At 36.2% G+C, this 21,295-nt stretch overlaps 2 protein-coding genes across 3 annotated transcripts; one reads left to right on the forward strand and one right to left on the reverse strand.

The window, feature by feature from the left end:
• Positions 1 to 1,946: 1,946 nt before the first annotated feature.
• LOC119189195 (phosphatidylglycerophosphatase and protein-tyrosine phosphatase 1-like) lies at positions 1,947 to 7,343 on the forward strand. Its single transcript, XM_037438246.1, has 5 exons — positions 1,947 to 1,961; positions 2,224 to 2,304; positions 4,249 to 4,352; positions 4,657 to 4,789; positions 5,346 to 7,343. The coding sequence occupies exons 1-5, from the start codon at positions 1,947 to 1,949 to the stop codon at positions 5,466 to 5,468; spliced, it is 456 nt and encodes a 151-aa protein (XP_037294143.1). The 3' UTR covers positions 5,469 to 7,343.
• A 1,051-nt stretch (positions 7,344 to 8,394) lies between these two features.
• LOC119189145 (succinate dehydrogenase [ubiquinone] cytochrome b small subunit, mitochondrial-like) lies at positions 8,395 to 17,342 on the reverse strand. Of its 2 annotated transcripts, none has more exons than XM_037438069.1 (3): positions 17,177 to 17,341; positions 12,576 to 12,760; positions 8,395 to 9,201 (listed from the first exon to the last, which is right to left on the reverse strand). In XM_037438069.1, the coding sequence occupies exons 1-3, from the start codon at positions 17,282 to 17,284 to the stop codon at positions 9,006 to 9,008; spliced, it is 489 nt and encodes a 162-aa protein (XP_037293966.1). In that variant the 5' UTR covers positions 17,285 to 17,341; the 3' UTR covers positions 8,395 to 9,005. The 2 variants fall into 2 exon arrangements, with proteins under 2 accessions (XP_037293966.1, XP_037293965.1); XM_037438068.1 differs by lacking the exon at positions 8,395 to 9,201 and adding an exon at positions 9,513 to 9,729 and having other exon boundaries at positions 17,177 to 17,342.
• Positions 17,343 to 21,295: the final 3,953 nt, after the last annotated feature.

The following is a 21,295-nucleotide window of genomic DNA, read 5'->3' on the forward strand; positions in this document are numbered from 1 at the left end:
GAAATTATGCAAGGTTGTGTAATTTCTTATTGAATTTTTTAATTCATTGGTTGAGGGAAATGGTCCTAAACATAACAGGAAGCCGTGCTTAGAATAAAAAATACACCATCCGTTTAAGAACACGAAATTCTGAATTTGGTTCTATCACCTCAGAATTGTGAAATATAATGTATTTTTTGATATTGGAAACATGATAATATAACTATGTCAAAATGATTTTAAATACCATTTCAAAGAGAATATGTAAATACGACATCTGTGAACAAACAATATAGATAAACTCAGTGTCACGCTTTGTAACAAAGGACATGTACTAATTCACTTAGTCAATCATTTCTATACATTTTTATGAAAATTATATATTTCTTATCTTTAGGCGAATGTTAGATATTAAAATTAAATTATTTTTCGGATTTTATTGCGGTTTTTATATCACAATTTTCTGACGTTTTGAAGACTTTGCAGCCTTCGTAGTCACGGGGCGAACTCCCCTATATTAATTGATTATCAATTTTAAATAATAAATAACACATATGCCCTTATAACTTAGCACCAGGAGCGGGCGCTCTGTTTGTCCTAAGGACCTGATACATAATATCAAGCCTTAAGGATAGGAAGTAACTTGCCACTTTGCCCGTCTGTGGCATACTCGCTTCTTCCACCTTCTTCAATATATTGTGTATTCCCGCCGGTTCATGATACGCGTATTTTCCTTTTAATAAGAATTTCAAGACATTCTACACTCTTTCAAAATACGAATAGGAACTCTAAAATGCATTTATTGACAATATACGAAGCGATAATAAATGAAAAGCAAAGGTCAAGGGGTGAAAACGATTCCTAATAATTATTATATACTAGCTTTTGCCCGCGGCTCCGCCCGCGTTATAAAGTTTTTCGGGCTAAAGTTTTCCGTTATAAAAGTCACGCTATATATTTTCCCGGGAGCCTATGTTCTTCCCAGGGTCTCAAACTGTCTCCATACCAAATTTTATCCTAATACGTTGGGTAGTTTTTGAGTTTAACACGTTCGGGAAGACCGATGCAGTGGGGGACTTTGTTTTATGATATATTTTTGTAGAACTTTTTAAGAGGAACAATCCCGTCATACATTATTGTTGCATAACTTTAACAGTTTACGCAGCGCAGGCAACGGAAGCTCTCAAAACTAATAAATTGTCCCCGTTTTTGCATCATGTTTCATTACTGCTCCGCTCCTATTGGTCATAGCGTGACGATATATATAGCCTATAGCATTCCAGGAACAAAGGGCTGTCCAACACAAAAAGAATTATTCAGTTCAAACTCCTAGTTTCTGAGATTAGCCATTACTGCTCTGCTCCTATTAGTCATAGCGTGATGATATATAGCCTATATCACTTCACGAACAAAGGGCTATCCAATACAAAATGAATTTTTAGTTCGAACCGGTAGTTCCTGAGATTAGCCATTACTGCTCTGCTCCTATTGGGTATAGCGTGATGATATATAGCCTATAGCACTCCACGAACAAAGGGCTATCCAACGCAAAAAGAATTTTTCAGTTTGGACCGGTAGTTCCTGAGATTAGCCATTACTGCTCCGCTCCTATTGGGTATAGCGTGTTGATATATAGCCTATAGCACTCCACGAACAAAGGGCTATCCACCGCAAAAAGAATTTTTCAGTTCGGACCGGTAGTTCCTGAGATTAGGCATTACTGCTCCGCTCCTATTGGGTATAGCGTGATGATATATAGCCTATAGCACTCCACGAACATAGGGCTATCCAACGCAAAAAGAATTTTTCAGTTTGGACCGGTAGTTCCTGAGATTAGCGCGTTCAAACAAACAAACAAACATACTCTTCAGCTTTATATAATAGTATAGATTAGGAATTGCTATTGTATTTCATTTCGGGGTCGCGAAAGTGACATTGGGTTTTTCTACTCAATATCAGCTTGAGGAATGGAATTTTGCCCAGTAGATGGTAAATGACTCAAAATTACCTCCTGTTACGAGATAAGATAAGAAGATAATGACTGGCGAAAGGTGGACGTGTTATACCTCTGCCTACCCTCTGAAAAGAGAAAAGAGCATGATTTTTTTTTTATGTAATTATTCTAAATAGTAAAAATCTACGCTACCAAGTAAAAAGGAAATGACAACCGCAATAGTTCTCGATTAAATTACTTTTATTGTTTTTATGTACCTGTGTCTTAATGGTGTTCGTAATTCTTTGCAGTTGAAGGAGGAAGAGAACGTGAAAGGCGTGGTGTCCATGAACGAGACGTACGAGCTGAAGATATTCTCCAACGACGCAGAGGTAACCATCATATTATAGTCATATATTTGAACAAGCACCATGATGATGATGATGATTTCATAATAATAAAAAAAAGAAACAACTCTTAATAAGAAAAAACACACACACAACCAAATAAAAAAAAAACAATAAAAGTAAATGTGTCGTGGCAAACTTCATTTCGTTTTTCCTCGGAAAATTCGGTGATTAAAGTAGAAGAGAAACAATGTAGACATTTATGCTTACTGGATGAGCTTATTCACAGCAGATTTGATATTGGTAGTTCCAATAATACAAATTCAAATTGGTAATTCCAATCTGAACTCCTTTTAAACTCCCAGAAGCACTGGCTTACCCATTAGTCTGCTTTAGTCTTGTTAAGAGAAAGACTTTTTAAATCTTAACATCACTTAGGTGCTATCAAAGTGGTCGTAACAAGAAGTGAACGGTTGTACTTACAAAGGTTCGGATTTACAGAAGGTATGAACCTTTAATAGCCTTCAATAAAAGAGGGCACGTAACACACTGATTTGACTATATTGCCTCTTAGTTCCAATAATACAGGTAGTAGTAGGCTGTCCTACATCCTAGAGTGTCCTCGATTCTGTCGAAGCTGTTCTTTGGGTGTATGGCCTCCTCGTCTCGTCATCTAGTTATATAAAAAATAAAAAAAATAACTCAAAACAAATATTATATTGTAATGGAACCATTTCACGAAATTCCGTAAGCAAATAAAGAAGGAATCGTGCAAATCAGACTACAAATCTCAGAGTAATGGGTGTAAATACATTTAAGAAAAAATCGAATACTAATTGAGAATCTCCTCCTGTTTTGATCGGTTAAAAATTTTCTAGTTATGCAAAACTACGTTAGATCTATTTTCATAACTTGACCTCAAAAGTCATCTAAGATAATATCATAGAGCGTTGTTTATATTGTACAAACAAGCATTGTTCGCTTTCAATAGTTCACCTAACGACTTATCTCTGTTGTAATGTTAATTCAAAAAATGTACTTTTTTTGTTAACGTTACCTACATTGTTGTTGCGTTGTGTAGTCTATGGAAGCGAGATTCGAAAGCGAGATGTAATTATGAAAATCATTATAATTATAAGTATCTTATAATAAAAAAATTGCTTAATGCCTTCATTCTCGAATGGTTAAGCAGAGGCGTAACTAATACACATTTCGCCGAAATTATATCTGTCCTATGACGTCATAGGGGGTGAGCCTTGAGTGTGAGCTTAGTCTCATATCGAGCCCTAATTCCTATTTCGTTCATTTCAAATGAAGTTTTCGAATCAAGCAAGGGACCTTATTTATACTGACCTAAGAATCGAACCCACAAACTCACGATTCAAATCCATCACACTGCTACGGGACCAATGATGCAAAGGTCTTTTCACATTAACTAAATTGGTTTACACAAACTAGATTACTAATTACAAATATCTTAGAATTTATCGAATAATTAACTAATTAGATTCAATAATATTATCATTTCAAATAATATATTATAAAATGTCAGATAACGTGGTATATTTCTGTTTTTTCCACCTGCATATCCCGGTGTGGCAAGCTTGTTGCAAAAGGATTTGATTTAATTTAAACTACTAATTGCCTGTCAACAAACTGAAGTATCCAGTCCCGAAGAAATGTTAAAACTTAATGGAAAGCATTACCCGGCCTAGAATAAGGACACAACGGGGCCTTATTCTCTATGCCACACGTTATTTTGACAGTCTGTTACAAGCACGTAACACACCACGTCGCGTTTAAAGCAATAGAAATTGGCTTACGGAATGGCATTCCACGCTAGTTTCAGGATAATAACCTAACACGAGTTAACGCTGCTATAGAGAATAAGGCCCCTGGACGTTTCAAACCACAGCCCATTGACGCTGCCAAGACCAGACATGATAAGCATAGGTTAATTTTGTAAACAATAAAAATAATATGTTTCAGAAATGGCGGGAACAGAATGTGGAATTTTTGCAGCTGGCAACGACTGATATTTTCGAGGCTCCCGACCAAGACAAGTTGTACGAAGGTGTCACTTTTATTAATAGGTGAGATTTGGATAAATGAATATTGTTTCCAACATTCAGTATACTCACTGTGATCCGGCCCCTATTTAATCCGGCGCCTAGGGGCTCAGTTACAGCCGTAACAGCCTTATGAATGATACAGGGGCCCCTAGCTTTCGGGGCCCTTTTTGGCATATACCTACATTAAACTTCCCACTGCTCTGCAGCCCAACCCCACCCCAAACTTGATATACGGCCACTCTACCGCAAGCTACGCTACTACCGACACCCCTAAAATTTCTAGAAATTTAGCACAAGTATTAAACCCATGTTCCTTTCGTTGCAGGTTCCTGCCCCCCGGCGGCAAGCTGTCCGGCGTGCCGTCCGACGCGTCGCAGGTGAACAGCGGCAGCGTGTACGTGCACTGTAAGGCGGGGCGCACGCGCAGCGCCACGCTCGTCGGATGCTACCTCATGATGGTATGTGGATTGCCTTATAGTAATCATGATTAGTTTTTATTACCAGTGGATTTGAGGCAAACGTTTGATAGTTTCTGTCAAGTTGATAGAATATTCTATGATTGTTATAATTTTTTTTTTAAATTAAACACGTGAACCACTGAAAATAAATTGACGGAATTAAGCACACTTATACAGCAATATATCACCGTTCACCGATCACCGTTCCTACATTATGTAAGTACAGTCAACCACAAAAGTAACTGAACAAATTCGAAGTTAAAATCTCCTAAATACTTTTGTGTCCTTGGTAAAAACTCTTTTCAATAAATTAAACTACATATACTCTAGTCTAGACTATGAAAAATTAAATGTTTTTATTATACTTAATGTGTATAAGTGAATAAAAGAATTGGGTTTTTTCAGCTACACTCGTGGCTGAGTGTACTTATTTTGACAACTCTAATAAAACGTCGACAATAAGAATAAACACATAAACAGTAAACCGTAAACTAATGTTATTTCGATCTCAAACATAAATCATTATACTTTAGACCTGCAATTAATTTGTTTTCAGAAAAACGGCTGGTCTCCCGAGGAGGCGGTGCAGTACATGCGCACGCGCAGGCCGCACATCCTGCTCCACACCAAGCAGTGGGAGGCGCTCGACATCTTCCACAAGACGCACGTACGACTATAACGTTGACACCACACGGTAGGGTTGCCAGCGTTACTTTGTAGTTTGTTTTAAATTGGACTATCATTTCGAATTTATAATTATGAAAATAGTGGTAATAATACTATTTGTATGACTATTTTATGGGCCTAAATATTTTAAGAAGCAAGTGTTTAAGGTTTCTTGGAAGATAAAAATACGCAAAGCCCTTTTATCAACAAATTTAATGGCTATTCATTACATTCTGCCTTACGAATAAAATTTTGAGTAAAGAGAGACAATTGTAATTATTGAAGCTTATCTTTTTACTACTATACTTGTAAAATATCGCAATATGTTATTGCAATAATGTTGGCAGTGCTGTATATTGTATTTAGTGCACAAATTGGCAACTTTAACTTAGTTTTATCAATAATAATGTAGGAAAACATTATCGCATGACTTTACCAAGTTGTATATTTTGTATGAAAGCGTCGACAATTATTTTAATGTGTCGTTTGTGCTGTTTCACTATATTATTTGAGAATACCAGCTTGGTACTAAAGTGTTCTATGTCACAATATTAAAATATCGAAGAAACTTGGAACGGCGAATATTTATTTAGGAATCTTGAAAATCTTTGATACCCTAAAATAGTCGTTAATTTATGTTAAAAAACATATATAATTACGTTATATCTCAGTATTTTCATTTTATTGGGACAGAAAAATAATATTATTATTTAAATATTGCAGTATAAGCTACTGTAAAACTTCGTTGATTGATAAAAAAATAAAAACAGTAGCGGAAAAGTAATTTAGATGCGAAAAACAAGGATACACCTCTTTGACTAGTGTATTGGGATTATTTTTTGCTAACGGATTGATTTTGTACAAAATGTTACATATTCCATTTGGACCTTTGCTCCCATTTTTTTTTATTATAACAATAGCATTTTTTTTTGTTAACCCTAAACTGAATACATAACAGGGTTGCACTTACTTAATTATTTAATAAACGACGCCAAATGAATATTACTATTAGCAATTACTATAATTATTTTCGATTTTATAAAATATATATTTTAGCCATTAACAATGTTATCACTTTATATTGCTCCATAGACAGAGGGACAAATGAGTACTCAAGTATAACCAATCAGAGAGAGAGGCATTGCGAATGAATTCCTTTTTAAAAATTAACGTTGCTATTATGAGAAATAAGTTCCATGTTGTACAACATAGCCAGATTTTCCTGGTCAGGTTAAGGTCAGTCGGGGAAAGTGCGCCCTAAAATTTTGATAGCTGGATTTAATGCAAAATAATTTCTATTTATGCTGACTTAAGAATGTAATTTTATTAATTTAAACATATTTGGTATTTTGCGACAATGCCATGGCCATTCAAGGAAATCGGACGATTTGATTTGATGTTATCTCTCACGGGGTCATCTCTGTTTACAGGTCTAAATGACACTTGAAATAAGATGGCGAATAAATCGTATTAAAATGAACAGAACCATTTATGTTTTTAGTGGATCTGTATTTCAGTTAGTAGCACAGATATAAGATTGCTGTAATTGTATAACATCAATAGTTTTAGATTTTTTTAGGGCAGGTGCACTTACCCCGTCGGCGTGCTTGCTCCCTCTGACCTTATATATTTGTATCGTGCTGCTCAGAATGTGATGGGGCTGGGTCCTAAAATACTTTTTCTACAAGGCATATTAACCAAAATTCCTTGCTTGGTAAAATCCGAACAGCACAAATCTTTTATATACTAGATTAGTTAACGTCTCTATTTTCACAAAGTATTATATTTTTATGATAAACGTAAAGACATAACGAATGACAATTGTATGTGAATATGAAGAGAATGTTATGTAAATAATATTTATTGTTGAATAAATGAATATTTTAAATTTTTTATTTTTATTATACGCATTGTAAATGCTTAAAAATTTTGTTTACATGTCTTGCTTTTGTCTGCAGCTCCACCCGCGTGAAAAAATTTTTTGAACTGCAATCCATTCAAACTGACTTTAGTATGGTGAATATTTACAGGTTGTGGTTGTGCAAGGAGTGGCGTTCATGATACAAGAACTCGAGTTTAAGTGTGAAATTGGATTTGAACAAAATATTGTAAAACGCTCTTTTTACAGTAAACATTATATTAGCAAAATAATTACAGAATACAATTTTAGACATTCTTTTTACAACGTCCAGCCAGAGAGAATAATAATAGAATAGTCGCCGCGTGACATATCTTCTCTTCTGCCAGCCTGCCCGCGCAGCCGAATACTTCCGGAAACGCCCGATGTCATCGGCTAGGATAGCGGCGCGTAACAATATATTAATCAAATAAGTAAAATTATTTGTTCAAGTGAATAAATAGGTTATAACAGTGTCGTTCTGGCTGCCATTTTAGTTCAGATATTGAACAAATAGTTTATATGGACGTTCGTGTCTATAGAATATACGTCAATGATTCAGCTTTATTTAATCGTATATCGTGTGAGCTGCATTTTTAATAATGATTTATTAAAATTTGCTTTGACGGTTCCGTCTATGAGAACATTAAATACTTATACCCTTTTGATTTGTAGCGGCTTCATTCAAAAAGGGGCCGTTCAATTATTACGTAATGCAATTTTTGTAAATTTTTGACCAACCCACCCCTCGCACATAACGCGCCGTAACGTTTCCCTAAACGCCCTCCGCTCCTCCAAGAGTTATGTAACTCTAAAGTAACAATATTTTTTTGGAATACTCACAATTTTTTTACGCAAATACCAGAAAATCTCTAAAAAACCTTCATTGTTTTAAAATAAAAAAAATCAATGTTACATAACGCTTTGTACGCAAACACCCTCCTGCCCCTGTAACGCATCGTAACGTTTTACAAGACCCCCCCCCCCAAATTGCGTTTCGTAATACTTGAATAGCCCCTAAGATAAAAATAAAAAACAATTATTTAACATATCAACTGTTTATTTCTAATAATAAATTAACCACAAATTTCATACATGTACGCTCACAGCACTTATAATGAACGATACGAAACGGCGTTTTAAAAACAACAAAAACTATTTAATACTTTTTGTGATACCAAATGTCAACTTTATTGTGCTTTGCAACCCTTAAGTACTCCATATACTCTGAATTTTGATATTTTGATTATAGATTGGTCACACTATCTATATAATATAATTTTTATCTAATAAAGCATTTCGGTAACGTATGTCAGATTGGAATATGGCGGCGCTCGGGCGGTGGCGTTCACTCTACTGTATAACTAGATGTAAGAAACAAGCCTCGCGAGGCAATTTCTAGACCATTTGGGTGCCTCGCGTTGTCTCCAGCGAGGCCATTCCCCACGAGACAGCCTCACACATCCATTCGTGAAGCACCGAGCAACATCTACGTACGCTTTGCGTGCGTCATTCCCCCCCATACACCCTCTACGCCGCCATACGTCTTAATTTCTCAAACATATCACAAACTTTAAAGCCTTTTGGCCGTACTTTTCGAAATCAACCCTTACAACCAGATTATTCTAAGAATGTGACCTAAACCATAATCGTTTACGCTTTCTGTTCCGACTTGACGGACCAGAACTGTCTGATGGAGTTTGCGAGGCCGATGTCGTGAGTGATGATGTAGAAGAGGCCGCCCAGGGTCGCGAAAGAGAGGAGGTACACGAGACCGATGGCAATTTTTGGGATTACGGGACCGAATAAGCTTGCTCGAACGTAGTCTACTGCTATCGCCTCAAGGCCCCTGGAATATAGAATTGGTGTTATTAATTCATGGATGATGGATTGTCATGAGCCTGATTCTGATGAGGATTACATTGCAGTCACAATCCTTGAGTTTGGTTGTCTGAGCGAAGCTGCCGCGCGAGGCAAATGTTCAGCGAATATTTTCGTCGACTTTCATACAAAACCTGCTAACGGATGAAATTAATAAACAATATAGCTATCTTGAGATCGATTCTGAAAATTACGGATCACAATAAATACAAATTTTGGGATAAACTTCGTTCTAATTGGCCCTATCAGTCTAGAATCGTTTATTAATTTCGTCCGTAAATCTCAACAAATAACCTATTTGGAACACTTGGGCTTCTTCATGTTCCTCCAGATCCTCCAGAAGCCCCTGGCCATGCCGATATCGTTGAAGATCAGGTAGAACAGCCCGCCCAGCGTGGTAGCGGTCACGGTGTACACCACTCCCATCGCCACCTTCGGGATCATAGGGCCGAAGAGTAGGACCCTCACGTATTCCACCACCATTGCTTCGAGACCCCTGGATGGGATGTGGGATAGGATTAAGTGGGATTGGTGGGAGAGGACGGTTTAGGTCACAATGCGTGGTATTTGCCTCAGTATTCCATAATTCGCTATTGCGTATTTACTAAATCATTTTACTAGCTTTTGCTTGCAACTTCGCCTGCGTTTAAAAGTTTTTCTGGAAAAGCCTACTATATATTTTCCCGGGCCTCAAACTATCTTCATAACAATTTCCCAACCAAGTATATTTCGTTCAAACAGACAGACTTGGCCGGCGCCTTTTTTTTATAATATGTAAAGAAATGGCTAAACTCAAAACAAGCCGTGCTGCGTTATCTTCGTGAAATTAAGAATGGAAGTGAGGCCAGTGCCCTTGAGCGTTGACCTTGGGCGCTACACAAAAGCTAACTAGATGGCGGTACGTGTAGCTACACGGTATTGTACAATTACATCCTTGATTATCAAAATATTAGGTATGTCAAAATTACGTTTGAAAATATTATATACTAGCTTTTGCCCGCAGCTCCGCCCGCGTTATAAAGTTTTCGGGCTCAAGTTTTCCGTTATAAAAGGCACGCTTTATATTTTTCCGGGAACCTTTATTCTTCCCAGGGTCTCAAACTGTCTCCATACTAAATTAAAAATCGCATTTGTATAAACTTATAAAAATATTTCCGCTAAGATAAACGTGTTTAAAAGTTCTTATGTCATATAGTACTGCGAGAACTTGCTAGTCTAAAATCGGCCCTAGTGTGTACTGAACTCTTGTTTTGTGGTCCAAAACATGTCCAGTATCGACTTTAAAACGGAGCCCAAAATAATAATATTCAAAATGGTGGCCAGCAATACCAAATCTAACATATGTTTCTGTCTAGTGACCATTGATCCATAATATCAATATTTGTATTAAAATAATTCAAACATCCACCCACACCTAAATTCCAATTATTCGCATATATCGCAACACCGAAATTTCCTTAGTAACCGAGTGACTGCGAGTGACAAAATATACATAGTTACCTAAAAATATTGTAGTTTGTCAAAAACCTTTAGTATGGAAGGGTAAGGCATTTAATATAAATTAGACCAAGTTCAAATCACATGTTAATATTTTTAATTCTTATTTGTGTTTTCTAATTTTAAATAGAGTGTATATAATATTTTAAAATATTTAATGTTACTTAGTACATAATATACTTATCCTAGATGAAATGATGTCGACATCAATTTGTTAGAGCGCCTGACGGCGCTTAACCGCAAATTTTCCTGTTACTATAAGCTGTTGTTTGTCTGTTGTTTGAGTAGGCGTTTATAAAAATAATTGAATATTTTGTTATATATAACGGTATTCAAAAAAATATAAGCAGTGTGTATTTAAAAATAGAGTATAGAATTATTTCAGAATATATTAACTCAAGTAAATCAGAGAGATATCGTAATGTTAACGATGTAAAATTCTTACCGTTGAGCGATTTTTGGCAGATATTAATTATGATTTCATTCACGGTATCGTGTTTAATGAAAAAAAATCGCAGCTGTGCAAAAGACCATAAGCTAAACTACTTATTTCTTGAAAAATATATACAAGGAATGCTTACATTATTTTTTGCAGGACGCCCAAAGTCGACATAAAGTTGAGTTTCACATATCTTAACCCCTTAACGTGGAATGATATTCTCATTACCAATTTCTATTGTCTTAAACGTGATGCCGTACGTTACGTACTTGTTAAATGTTACTTGCGTGAAATAAAACTATTTTACAGGCAGACTGGAGTCCGCCCCATGACCATGAAGGCTGCAGTCTTCGAAACATCGAGAGAAAATTATATAAAAACAGCGATAAAACCCGAAAAATAATTTCATTCCAATGTCTTACATTCGCGTAAACATCAGAAATCATAATTGTTGCGCATTGTCAAAATAACGTGAAGTATAACTGACGCCCCTAATATGTTTTTATTTAAAATACCTTATTTAGTTTACAAGTTTACTTGCATACAGCTATTTCCTGTTGATTCGATAAAGACATAGATTTACGAGACACTGATAAAAAAAAAATTAAAAACATTCCATTCAACTTTCGAAACCTGCATACATTTTCCATTCGAATCAAACCAATAACAGATAACATCCAAAAACACTTTAATAAATAAACATGTTAGTACTAATAATGATAAGGCACCGTGTTTGTTTAGTGGCAGTGAGCTTGGGTTGTAAACCGTGAGGTTCGTGGTTTGATTCCGTAACACAAAAGTATTTTACCATTTAAAAATACAATAACCGCCATTTTCAATAAACGATCCCAATCGCTTTTTTAATCTATCGCAAAAATGGACCAATCAGAACAAAGATTGACACGATAACAAAGACTTATTTTGATTGGTTTATTTTCGAAATTGGAACGAAGATTACAATTGGATCGTTAGTTGATTTCAATAGTTGTTTGTGCATATGGCAATGGCATTGTTCGTTGTTGGCGAAAAATTTATGCATATTATTATGTTTATCAAAACTTATTTCACCAATACTGCCGTGCTAAGTGCAAAAGCGGTATGTCAGGGAAAACTTATTTCGAGATTATCGAAGTTTTGTAATAGTTTTATATTGTTGTATGTAAGAACTGAGGCAGAGAAATTCTTTATGTTTTTTTTTTAACAAGTTCTAAACAAGATACCCTTATAAAGGTAAGTTCATTGAATGAGTATTTCTTAAACTATCTGACAACATACAAAACAAGATTTAGCACGGCAGTGTAGCTATGTGTGGAATCTATATTACACGCCGGTGTATCCGTTTGTATGTTTGTATGTATGTATGTATGTATGTGTGAATGTGTGTATGTATATGTGTATAAACTCACCAGAACGAATGCGCCGTGATGAGTATCGCCATCAGCGAGTCGAACAGCTTGTTCGGGATGAGCAGAGCGATCGGTATGAGCGGTATCAGCGCTGCGGAGACGGCTCTCTCCACCACCCACAGCTTGGAGTGGTCGTGGCCCTTCTCGGCGGACATGCGCACGGCGCTCGAGCGGAGGGAACGCACCTGCTCATAATATTATACAGATTTGTTATAGCCGGCAAATAAGTTGAGCACACTGTCAGTGGTGTAACAATAAATAATAATATCAGCCCTGTATTGTATACTGTCTGACTGTTGGGCACGGACTTCATCTACTACTGAGAGGGATTAGGGCATCCACCACGCTGGCCTAGTGCGGATTGGTAGACTTCACACACCCTCAAAATTCCTATAGAGAATATAGACGTGGGTGAAGTCACATCAACGAGGCCGCTTTTCTTTCGTTCCCAAGATCTACCCAATAAATTTAACTTACCAAACATGCTTTGACACGACATACCTATTTATGATGTTAAGAAATATAAATGTGCGGTGGGTGAATATTTAATAGCATATAGTTTTGAAAAATAGCACTTAAAGAGGCCTCGCGAGGCCCTTTTAAGTACGAGGCCCTGGGTAAGGGCCGACTTCACCCACGCCTAGCTACGCCACTGCACACTGTCACGTGGTGGATTTTTTTTAAGCGACACTAACGCGCCTAGGCGTCGCCCACCACGCTGTAGTGTGTTCACGTTGTTTGGTGGTTATTATACTGGCTTACAAAAGGGCATCAAAATAACCATAGATCGTTCAACGCCAGTTAGTTGGTGGTAAAATATTTGACTCCGATAGCGACCACCATACACGAGATGTAAAACCTATCATAATGACTCATGAAATGTTCTGCCCTTCGGAATCAGCCAACCCCGATAGCGACCACCATACCCGTCATAGTCACGAAGTGTTCTGCCTTTCATAATCAGCCTGTGTCAGGTTTCAAACAAGCATAAATGTGTTGGCATCGCATAATGATATTCCGACAGTGGAGACTCCATCAGAGGCGTTATTCTCCATCCCCCTTATTCATAGACTTTATTTATCTAAGGACGGAGCATTGCTGTGATAACAAGTCAATCTCAATCACAACAGCCGTATGTATACGCACTGCGAAGGCTGCCATGCCGTCAGCACTGAGAAACAGACTTGTTATCACAGCAATGCTCCGTCCTTAGATAAATAACGTCTATGACTAAGGGGGTATGACTTTAAACTCGAAACACGGCCGTGTTACGTTATATTCGTGAAATTTACGTGGAATTATATTCTGTATGTAAATTTCCAATGAAACGCGATGGTGCATTACATGCTTGTTAATGTATCAAAATAATGTGTTGCGTAGGAAGACATAAGAAGCGCACTGAATAGCACTTCACTAAAAAACGTAAACACAAATACTATACAGAAGCCAGCTAATGTAAATGATAGACCTTGTAAATATTTTATACTAACTTTTGCTCGCGGCTTCATCCGCATGAAGAAGTTTTCCGGGATGAAAATCGCACTATATATTTTCCCGAGATAGAAAGCGTATAATCTTTCCAGAGTCTTACACTATCTCCATACCAAATTTCATAAAAATCCGTTCAATAGATTTTGAGGAAATCGATAACATACAGACAGAAAAGGAGATTTTGTTTTATAATACGTATAGATAAAGTTGGTTAGCTTGGCCCTATCCCCGCAACTTTTTCTAACATCTATCCCTTCCATGTCACTCAAACGTCGTGTTTTTTGTTACGTCTCAACTAATGCAACCTGCGTGATTAACTCGTTTTTTGTTCCAAAGTGATATTATGTAAGGTGTAGGTTTTCGTTGGACATGAGAGGTTTTGTAACAAAAAAGCTTGCCACGATTACTTCTATAACTGTAATGTCTATGTATGTTTACTGGTGGTATGTCTCTCATATGTGAGAGTCCGCCTGTGTAGGTACCACCGCAATGTCTATTTCTGCCGCCAAGCAGCAGTGTGTAGTCACTGTTGTATTTACTGCCATCGCTTACCATCAGGCGAACGGCAAGCTCATCTCTTCCTTTAAAGCAATAAAAAAAATCCTCAAAGTATTATATAGTTCTAAGCCTCTAAAGGTAAAATTGTTCATAATATTTTTATAAAGCTATTGTTTCTGTAGCCACAGAATTATGTATTAATAATTATACGTGAAGTTAAATCGAATAACTTTTATAAACGGAGGAATGGGATTTGACACAATAAAAGTTCATAGAGTATAGAAAAAATAAATTTATATATGTGTTATAAATATTAAATTCGACAGTCGAATATCTTCGAACGACTACTTGAATCAGTGGCGAAACTCGAAAGGCGAATATTTTTAAAAGGCTACTCCAGAAAATAAAAAAAATGTGTCTAGTGTAGGGCGTGTGAAACGAAGTGCTAATAAAGTGGTAGCGAGTTCGATGGCAAATCCAGAACATGTATATCGGACTTTTTGATGTTACGTGTGTGTTTTGGGCTATTTATCATTAACTTTAAAACGCGGCAATAGCTTAGTTGGAAGTGGAACGGACTGCCGAATCGAATCTCTACAGGTTCAAAACCCAAGGGTGCCCTTGGCACCTCTTACTTTTTTGTAGTTCTCGATAATAATTACAAAGATATGTAAAGTCTGCCCGCACTAGGCCAGCGTGATAGACTAAGACCTAATCCGTCTTAGTAGTAAAGGAGGCTGTGTCGAGCAATGAGACAGTGTAAATATAGGGCATAATATATATTTTTTTAAATCATATTTCTAAGTCTTTTAGATAATATTTCCAATAATCCCAAAAGATAAGTAAAGTAGGAACCATGTATTATGATCCATTTAAAATTTTACTAACATGTAAATATTATATCTCAGCTTTCCAAGACAAGTACAAATTAACACAGAACTATTTAATGTTATTAATATTACTAATATTGCGAACTTTAACGTGCCATATTTGTTATCAAGCAGGCAGTTTATTTAACTGATACGTCTGTATCCTGCAATTCTCGATTCCGTTTTCACTTCCCAGCAAAATATTTGTCAAATTTATTTTTAAACCCGTTCACATTTCCTGCTGCGACCACATCTTGTGGTAGCTTGTTCTATGCTCTTACCACTCTGTTCGTCAAGAAATGCATATGTGGTTATTGGACAAGGTTAAGGTTTGATATTTAAAAAAAATAAACAGGTAGATATCAGATAACTTATAAAAAAGACAACGATACGTTAGACCGAGCAGCGCGAATACAAATCCAAAAACACAAGATATATCATTGCACAGATTAACACAAAACACATCCTACTCCCCTACAATAAGAATCATTTTCAAACACCTACAATACCTTCCAATTCCTACCCACATAAAACAAACAGTGTTAATAAATTAACGAAGATATAGATCAGCATTAATGTCGGGATTTTTGATCCCGCCTGTGAAGAGAATCGTTTCAGTGACGATTCCAAAACGGGTTCCTGAGTGCTCCGTCACTTAACGCGACATGACGTTTTATCAACAAAGAGGCCTTAATGAGGCGATTTTATGATAGGCCCTCAAACCGGCCCTTGGTGTAAGAAACCTGGAGTCGTTGAACCATATTCGAAAATTAAATTCCTTTGCTAGTTAAGAGTTTTGTTGAGAGAAAACTCTGCATTAACAAATTGATATTCTTAATAAAAGGAGACAATCGCGCCACGGAATTATTTGCTTACGAACTTAACTAAAGAATAGTCAACAAGTCAATAATCCAACTTATTATTTTCCTTGAGTGACGCGGTTTGTTTGAAGGTATTGGGGAACAATTATTGCAAATGCGTATGTATGTTCGTAACTCCGCGTGCTCGGTCCGAAATGAAATGTTTGTCTGAACTATGACCCCTATGTACCTGATGGTAAGTGGAGTGGGGTCCAATAGAATGTCGACTGACGAGAGATGATTACCCCTCGACAGTCGGTTTATTATGCCGGTCTGTTGGAACCGGGTATACACAGGCTGATCCCGGAACGCGACACACTTACGTGGGCCACTATGGCGGGTTATAACACCTTGTTTACAATGGTCGGTATTCGGGCGGATATAAAATATATCCTACCACCAGCGAAATTTCGTTATCATAATTATGGTTATCTTCGTCTCACCGCCGAGTATTAACATTTCAAAGACTATAGATTTGGTCAGTCGTTTCAAATCCTTCCTTTGTATTTGTAGTGTAGTTTATTGCAGGTTCAAGACAGTTTAGTGTACCCAGGTACCCTCTAAGCTTCAGTGCTCGATGCCACAAAACTGTGTGCTCCTGTCGATCTTGAACTACCAGGGGCCTTTTTCTCAATGACAGTGTAAACTCTAAGGCGGCCGTGTTACGTTATCTTCGTGAAATTAGCGTGAATGGTATTATATATGCCAACTGTATTAAACGCGACGCGATACGTTACGTGCTTGTTGCTATCAAAATAACGAGAGGCATAATGCCCCAGAAATCTGGTCCTATTTCTCATGACAAACGGTACTATGGGGTAAAATGTTCATACTAAAAAATCAGCTCTATGTTTGGGAGTGTTGTATATAATTCTTAACTTACAGCATTTAGAATCGGCGTCAGTTTGGCGTCTTTGATGGCGAGCGACCTGACGGGCAGCGTGGAGGCGACGGTGCGGTGCGCAAGCGCAGGCTGCGTCGCCAGCCGCATCACCTGCTGGGTGAATATGCGGCTCGTGCACGCTGGAACAAAACAACCAACTTATATACAACTGCGGGGTATTTTATCGTTGGGAAATCTCTTTATCGCCTCTGCTGGTTTTTGTGTATACTTACAATATTACTTATAAACTTGTTTTAGCGTAAGGTGGTTAAGAATTGCTTAAATAACTGTCAAAAACATCACCGGTTCCTAGTTTAAACCTTATTAAGAGGCAAGATGGCGGGTTTTGACTCACAGCTGATCGAGTAAATTTGTGTTTTATCTAAGCATAGCTTTGCGAAATTTTTATAAGTAAGAGTGTTGTTTTAGAATTATGTCAGTAATAAATCTTTCTTTTTTAAATATCCTGCGTCATTCCGAGGAACGATGCTGGTATGTCGCGATTACCAGCACGCTATACATGCCGTAGCACCTAAACCCTGCTAACCTTCGTCATCGCATTAAAGGCTCTAGGTTAAGCCATTACCTCAGATCTGTATCGGCCTCTACGTACTACTTTGAGGTATAGATTAACTAATAACAATCAACAGGCCGGCATTGTGTCGACTGGCGAGGGATAATCAGTAACGGCTTTGTGAAGGAGCGGGCCAGGCGGTCGCGGAAGGCGCCATTTCCTAAAGGGCGCTGAGCTACTAAGAAGACGCTACAGGCTTTGGCTAAAACCTTATCGACATAATGCTTTTACCAACAAAAATAATCTTAGAACCTTAAGAAGGTCGCCAGAAAGGGTATTACATTTTTTTCGTCCGGGTTGCCAGAAATCCGAGGCTCGCTTTTGAGATAATGATCTCTCGTCGACAGATACTGCATTGGAACGTTACAGTTTAAATATAACGTCGACCAAGAGATATTGCTTATGATCGTAATGATTTCGCAACAAGCACAATGTGGCGGCGCGGCGTTGATATTATATCATACGGGCAGCCGCCACGTGGTTTTAGAAGAGCGTATAGGAAGCTAATAGTTTCAACATTTTAAGTATATTCATAGCTTAAATTCCATTATAATGTAGTGTCTTTGTTTTGTTATGTAAACAAAAAATAATACGATCATTCTATAAGAATCGAGACCGCGATCTCTTACAGAAATACTCAATAGTGACGTGTTTACCTAGCGACATAGCATAATGTGCGCTATTTACGAACACAAAGGGTCTATATTGCTTTACAACCTTTCAAAATTTACAACCTAAAATTCTTGTGTAATGTTTAAACAATTGTAACATGAAACATAATATTTCAACATGTTTATAAAAAAAAACTAATTTATTTACATAAATGATTATTAATTGTCACTGAAAAAAATATTTAAAAATCTCTTGACAACCCTGATACCAAAAAATTTTAATCAATGCATAATAAGTGACAACCCTAATTAATGTACTTATGGTGCATAATAAAACCAGTTGGGTCATTACAGATAGTAAAAGAATTTAAATTGCCTAAAGTTTTTATGCTAATGACATTTTGTGGAAATGTACTAATGTCATGGGAAATTACCAGAATTTTGTGTTATTTTCCACATGTTATCACAGATTTTAATTAGACTTTTATGATTTTAGAATAGCCAATTTGATAAAAATTGGTAGTTTAGATGTTATATTTTTTTTTGGTATGTGTTAAACAATTTATGTATATAATGCTGTATATTTTCTTTGCCTCAATAAAATAAAAATATTTTTTATAAAGAGTATGAAGAAAATTAATTCATTTATAAATTTCATTATCACATGAAATATTATATTCTACTCTTGAATGTGAATAAATGGATTTTTTTATTGTTATTTTATGTTTTCTTATCTTTATTGATATTGTCATTCACAAATATGTAAATAATATTGAATATGAAACATACAAACATCCTTTGTACACAAAAGTGCTTCTCTATAAATAATGTGAATGGACAATAGCTCTTTAATCTACAATTCAATAAAGATAAGCTTAACAAATGGACACCACAGTGAAAAATAATTATAAGTAAATTAATTAATCATTGAGTAGATGTTGTTATCATTAATAACTTTATAAAAATAAACAGGATTGAATACAACCCTAATAACAAAGTCCTACAACAGAAGATAAAAAATCTCATTTTAATGAGGATTGATAAAAAGAAGAGATGTGGTCAATAAGTCTTTTATTTGAGAGAAATAAATAAAAAAATAATTATTAAATAATATAACCTTTAAAAATCTGTCATTTAGTAGTTTCTTAATTAAATACAACTGCTATATTTTTTTTGTTATTTATTTGGAATTATTTTAAATAAAAACATATTATTCACCAACATTCACTTTAAAGTAATTATAAATGGATTTTATAACTATTTATGCCTGTCAATATTTGGGTGTTGACACAACTTACAAAAATTCGCAAATGCAAATTCCTTGCAAAATAACCTATAACGCAAATTATTTTTTGCAAAACATATTCTATTTGCTAATAAATAATATTGTATACGGTCATTCGTGCAAAAGTGAACAATAAAATACAATCTACAGATTTTAATTGGTTTTTACAACATGCATTATGTAATAACAAAAACATTAAAAAATATTTGCCTTGATTGCGGAGAAGCATCGAGAAAGCCATGGTACCAATAAAATACTTAGGCACTGAGTTTACAAGCAAAAAGGGTTTTAATAAACTATAAAACACGATTTCTGTACGTGTAAATTCGAAATTCCCCAAAATTGTGAAATATCGAGACTCAGGTGTCAATCCGTGTGCGTCAGGCGCGCCTCCTGGTTGAATGAATATTTTTTTCGTTCTTGACGTTGCATTGGTTCAAGACTTCTTGTGGGGATATTGCTTAGCTAATCGTTTTTCATATTTTTGCAGTTTTTATGTAAGATTTTAAAATCGTTCAATAGAATTATTTATCTGGATGAATAAAACTTGCGTAAAACCTTATTGATAATATTCGGCTGAAAGTTTTTTTCGAAATAGGGCGTTTTATTTTTATTATCAGTTAGATACAAAATTAAATTGTTATAAATATGGTAATTTACCTTAAATATATTTAAATTTGCTAAATTATATTATGATCTTTTTTAAAATATGTTATAACTTATGTACTACTCACCTATAAAACTTGCCACTATAGATAAAAACTGGCCACCCCAATCCGGAATGACAATTCATTTTGGTGAAGAAACACGATTTTGTTTGAAATCTTTTTATAAATAAATAAAGTTAGAAATCTTTCCAAATATTACCTACTAATTACCAAAATGACTACAACTTTGGAAGACAAGTCTATCTGGGGCCAAGATGAAGAGGAGGCTCTGAGTGAAGAAGTGCTTCGGATGCCAACAGATGAAATCGTAAGCCGCACCAGACTCTTGGACAATGAGATCAAAATCATGAAGAGCGAAGTCATGAGGATCTCACACGAGCTGCAAGCACAAAACGACAAAATAAAGGAGACACTGAAAAGATTAAGGTCAACAAAACACTGCCATACTTGGTGTCCAACGTCATTGAATTATTGGACGTCGACCCTCAGGAAGAAGAGGAAGAAGACGGCGCTGTTGTGGATCTTGACTCGCAGAGGAAAGGCAAGTGCGCAGTAATCAAGACTTCTACAAGACAAACATACTTTTGCCAGTCATAGGGCTAGTAGATGCAGACAAACTGAAACCTGGCGACTTGGTGGGCGTTAACAAGGACTCTTACTTGATCCTGGGAGACGCTACCAGCTGAGTATGATGCGAGGGTGAAGGCCATGGAAGTGGATGAAAGGCCCACAGAGCAGTATTCTGATATTGGAGGCTTGGACAAGCAAATCCAGGTTAGTTTTAAAATATGTTCAAGAATGGATCAAAGATGGAATTCAATTTTTCCAGTCATTCATTAGAGTTAGATGAAAGTAGTAAGTGTTCTAAAATTTTCTTTGTTGTTTTGTATGTTGACAGTGTTATCTGTGTATAAGCTGAGGTTATGAACAGAAAGAAATTATTGCTTCTATCCTTTCTATTAAACCTTGCTTTAAACACCT

This window comes from Manduca sexta, chromosome 13 (assembly GCF_014839805.1).
Source record: "Manduca sexta isolate Smith_Timp_Sample1 chromosome 13, JHU_Msex_v1.0, whole genome shotgun sequence".
Taxonomy (NCBI): domain Eukaryota; kingdom Metazoa; phylum Arthropoda; class Insecta; order Lepidoptera; family Sphingidae; genus Manduca; species Manduca sexta.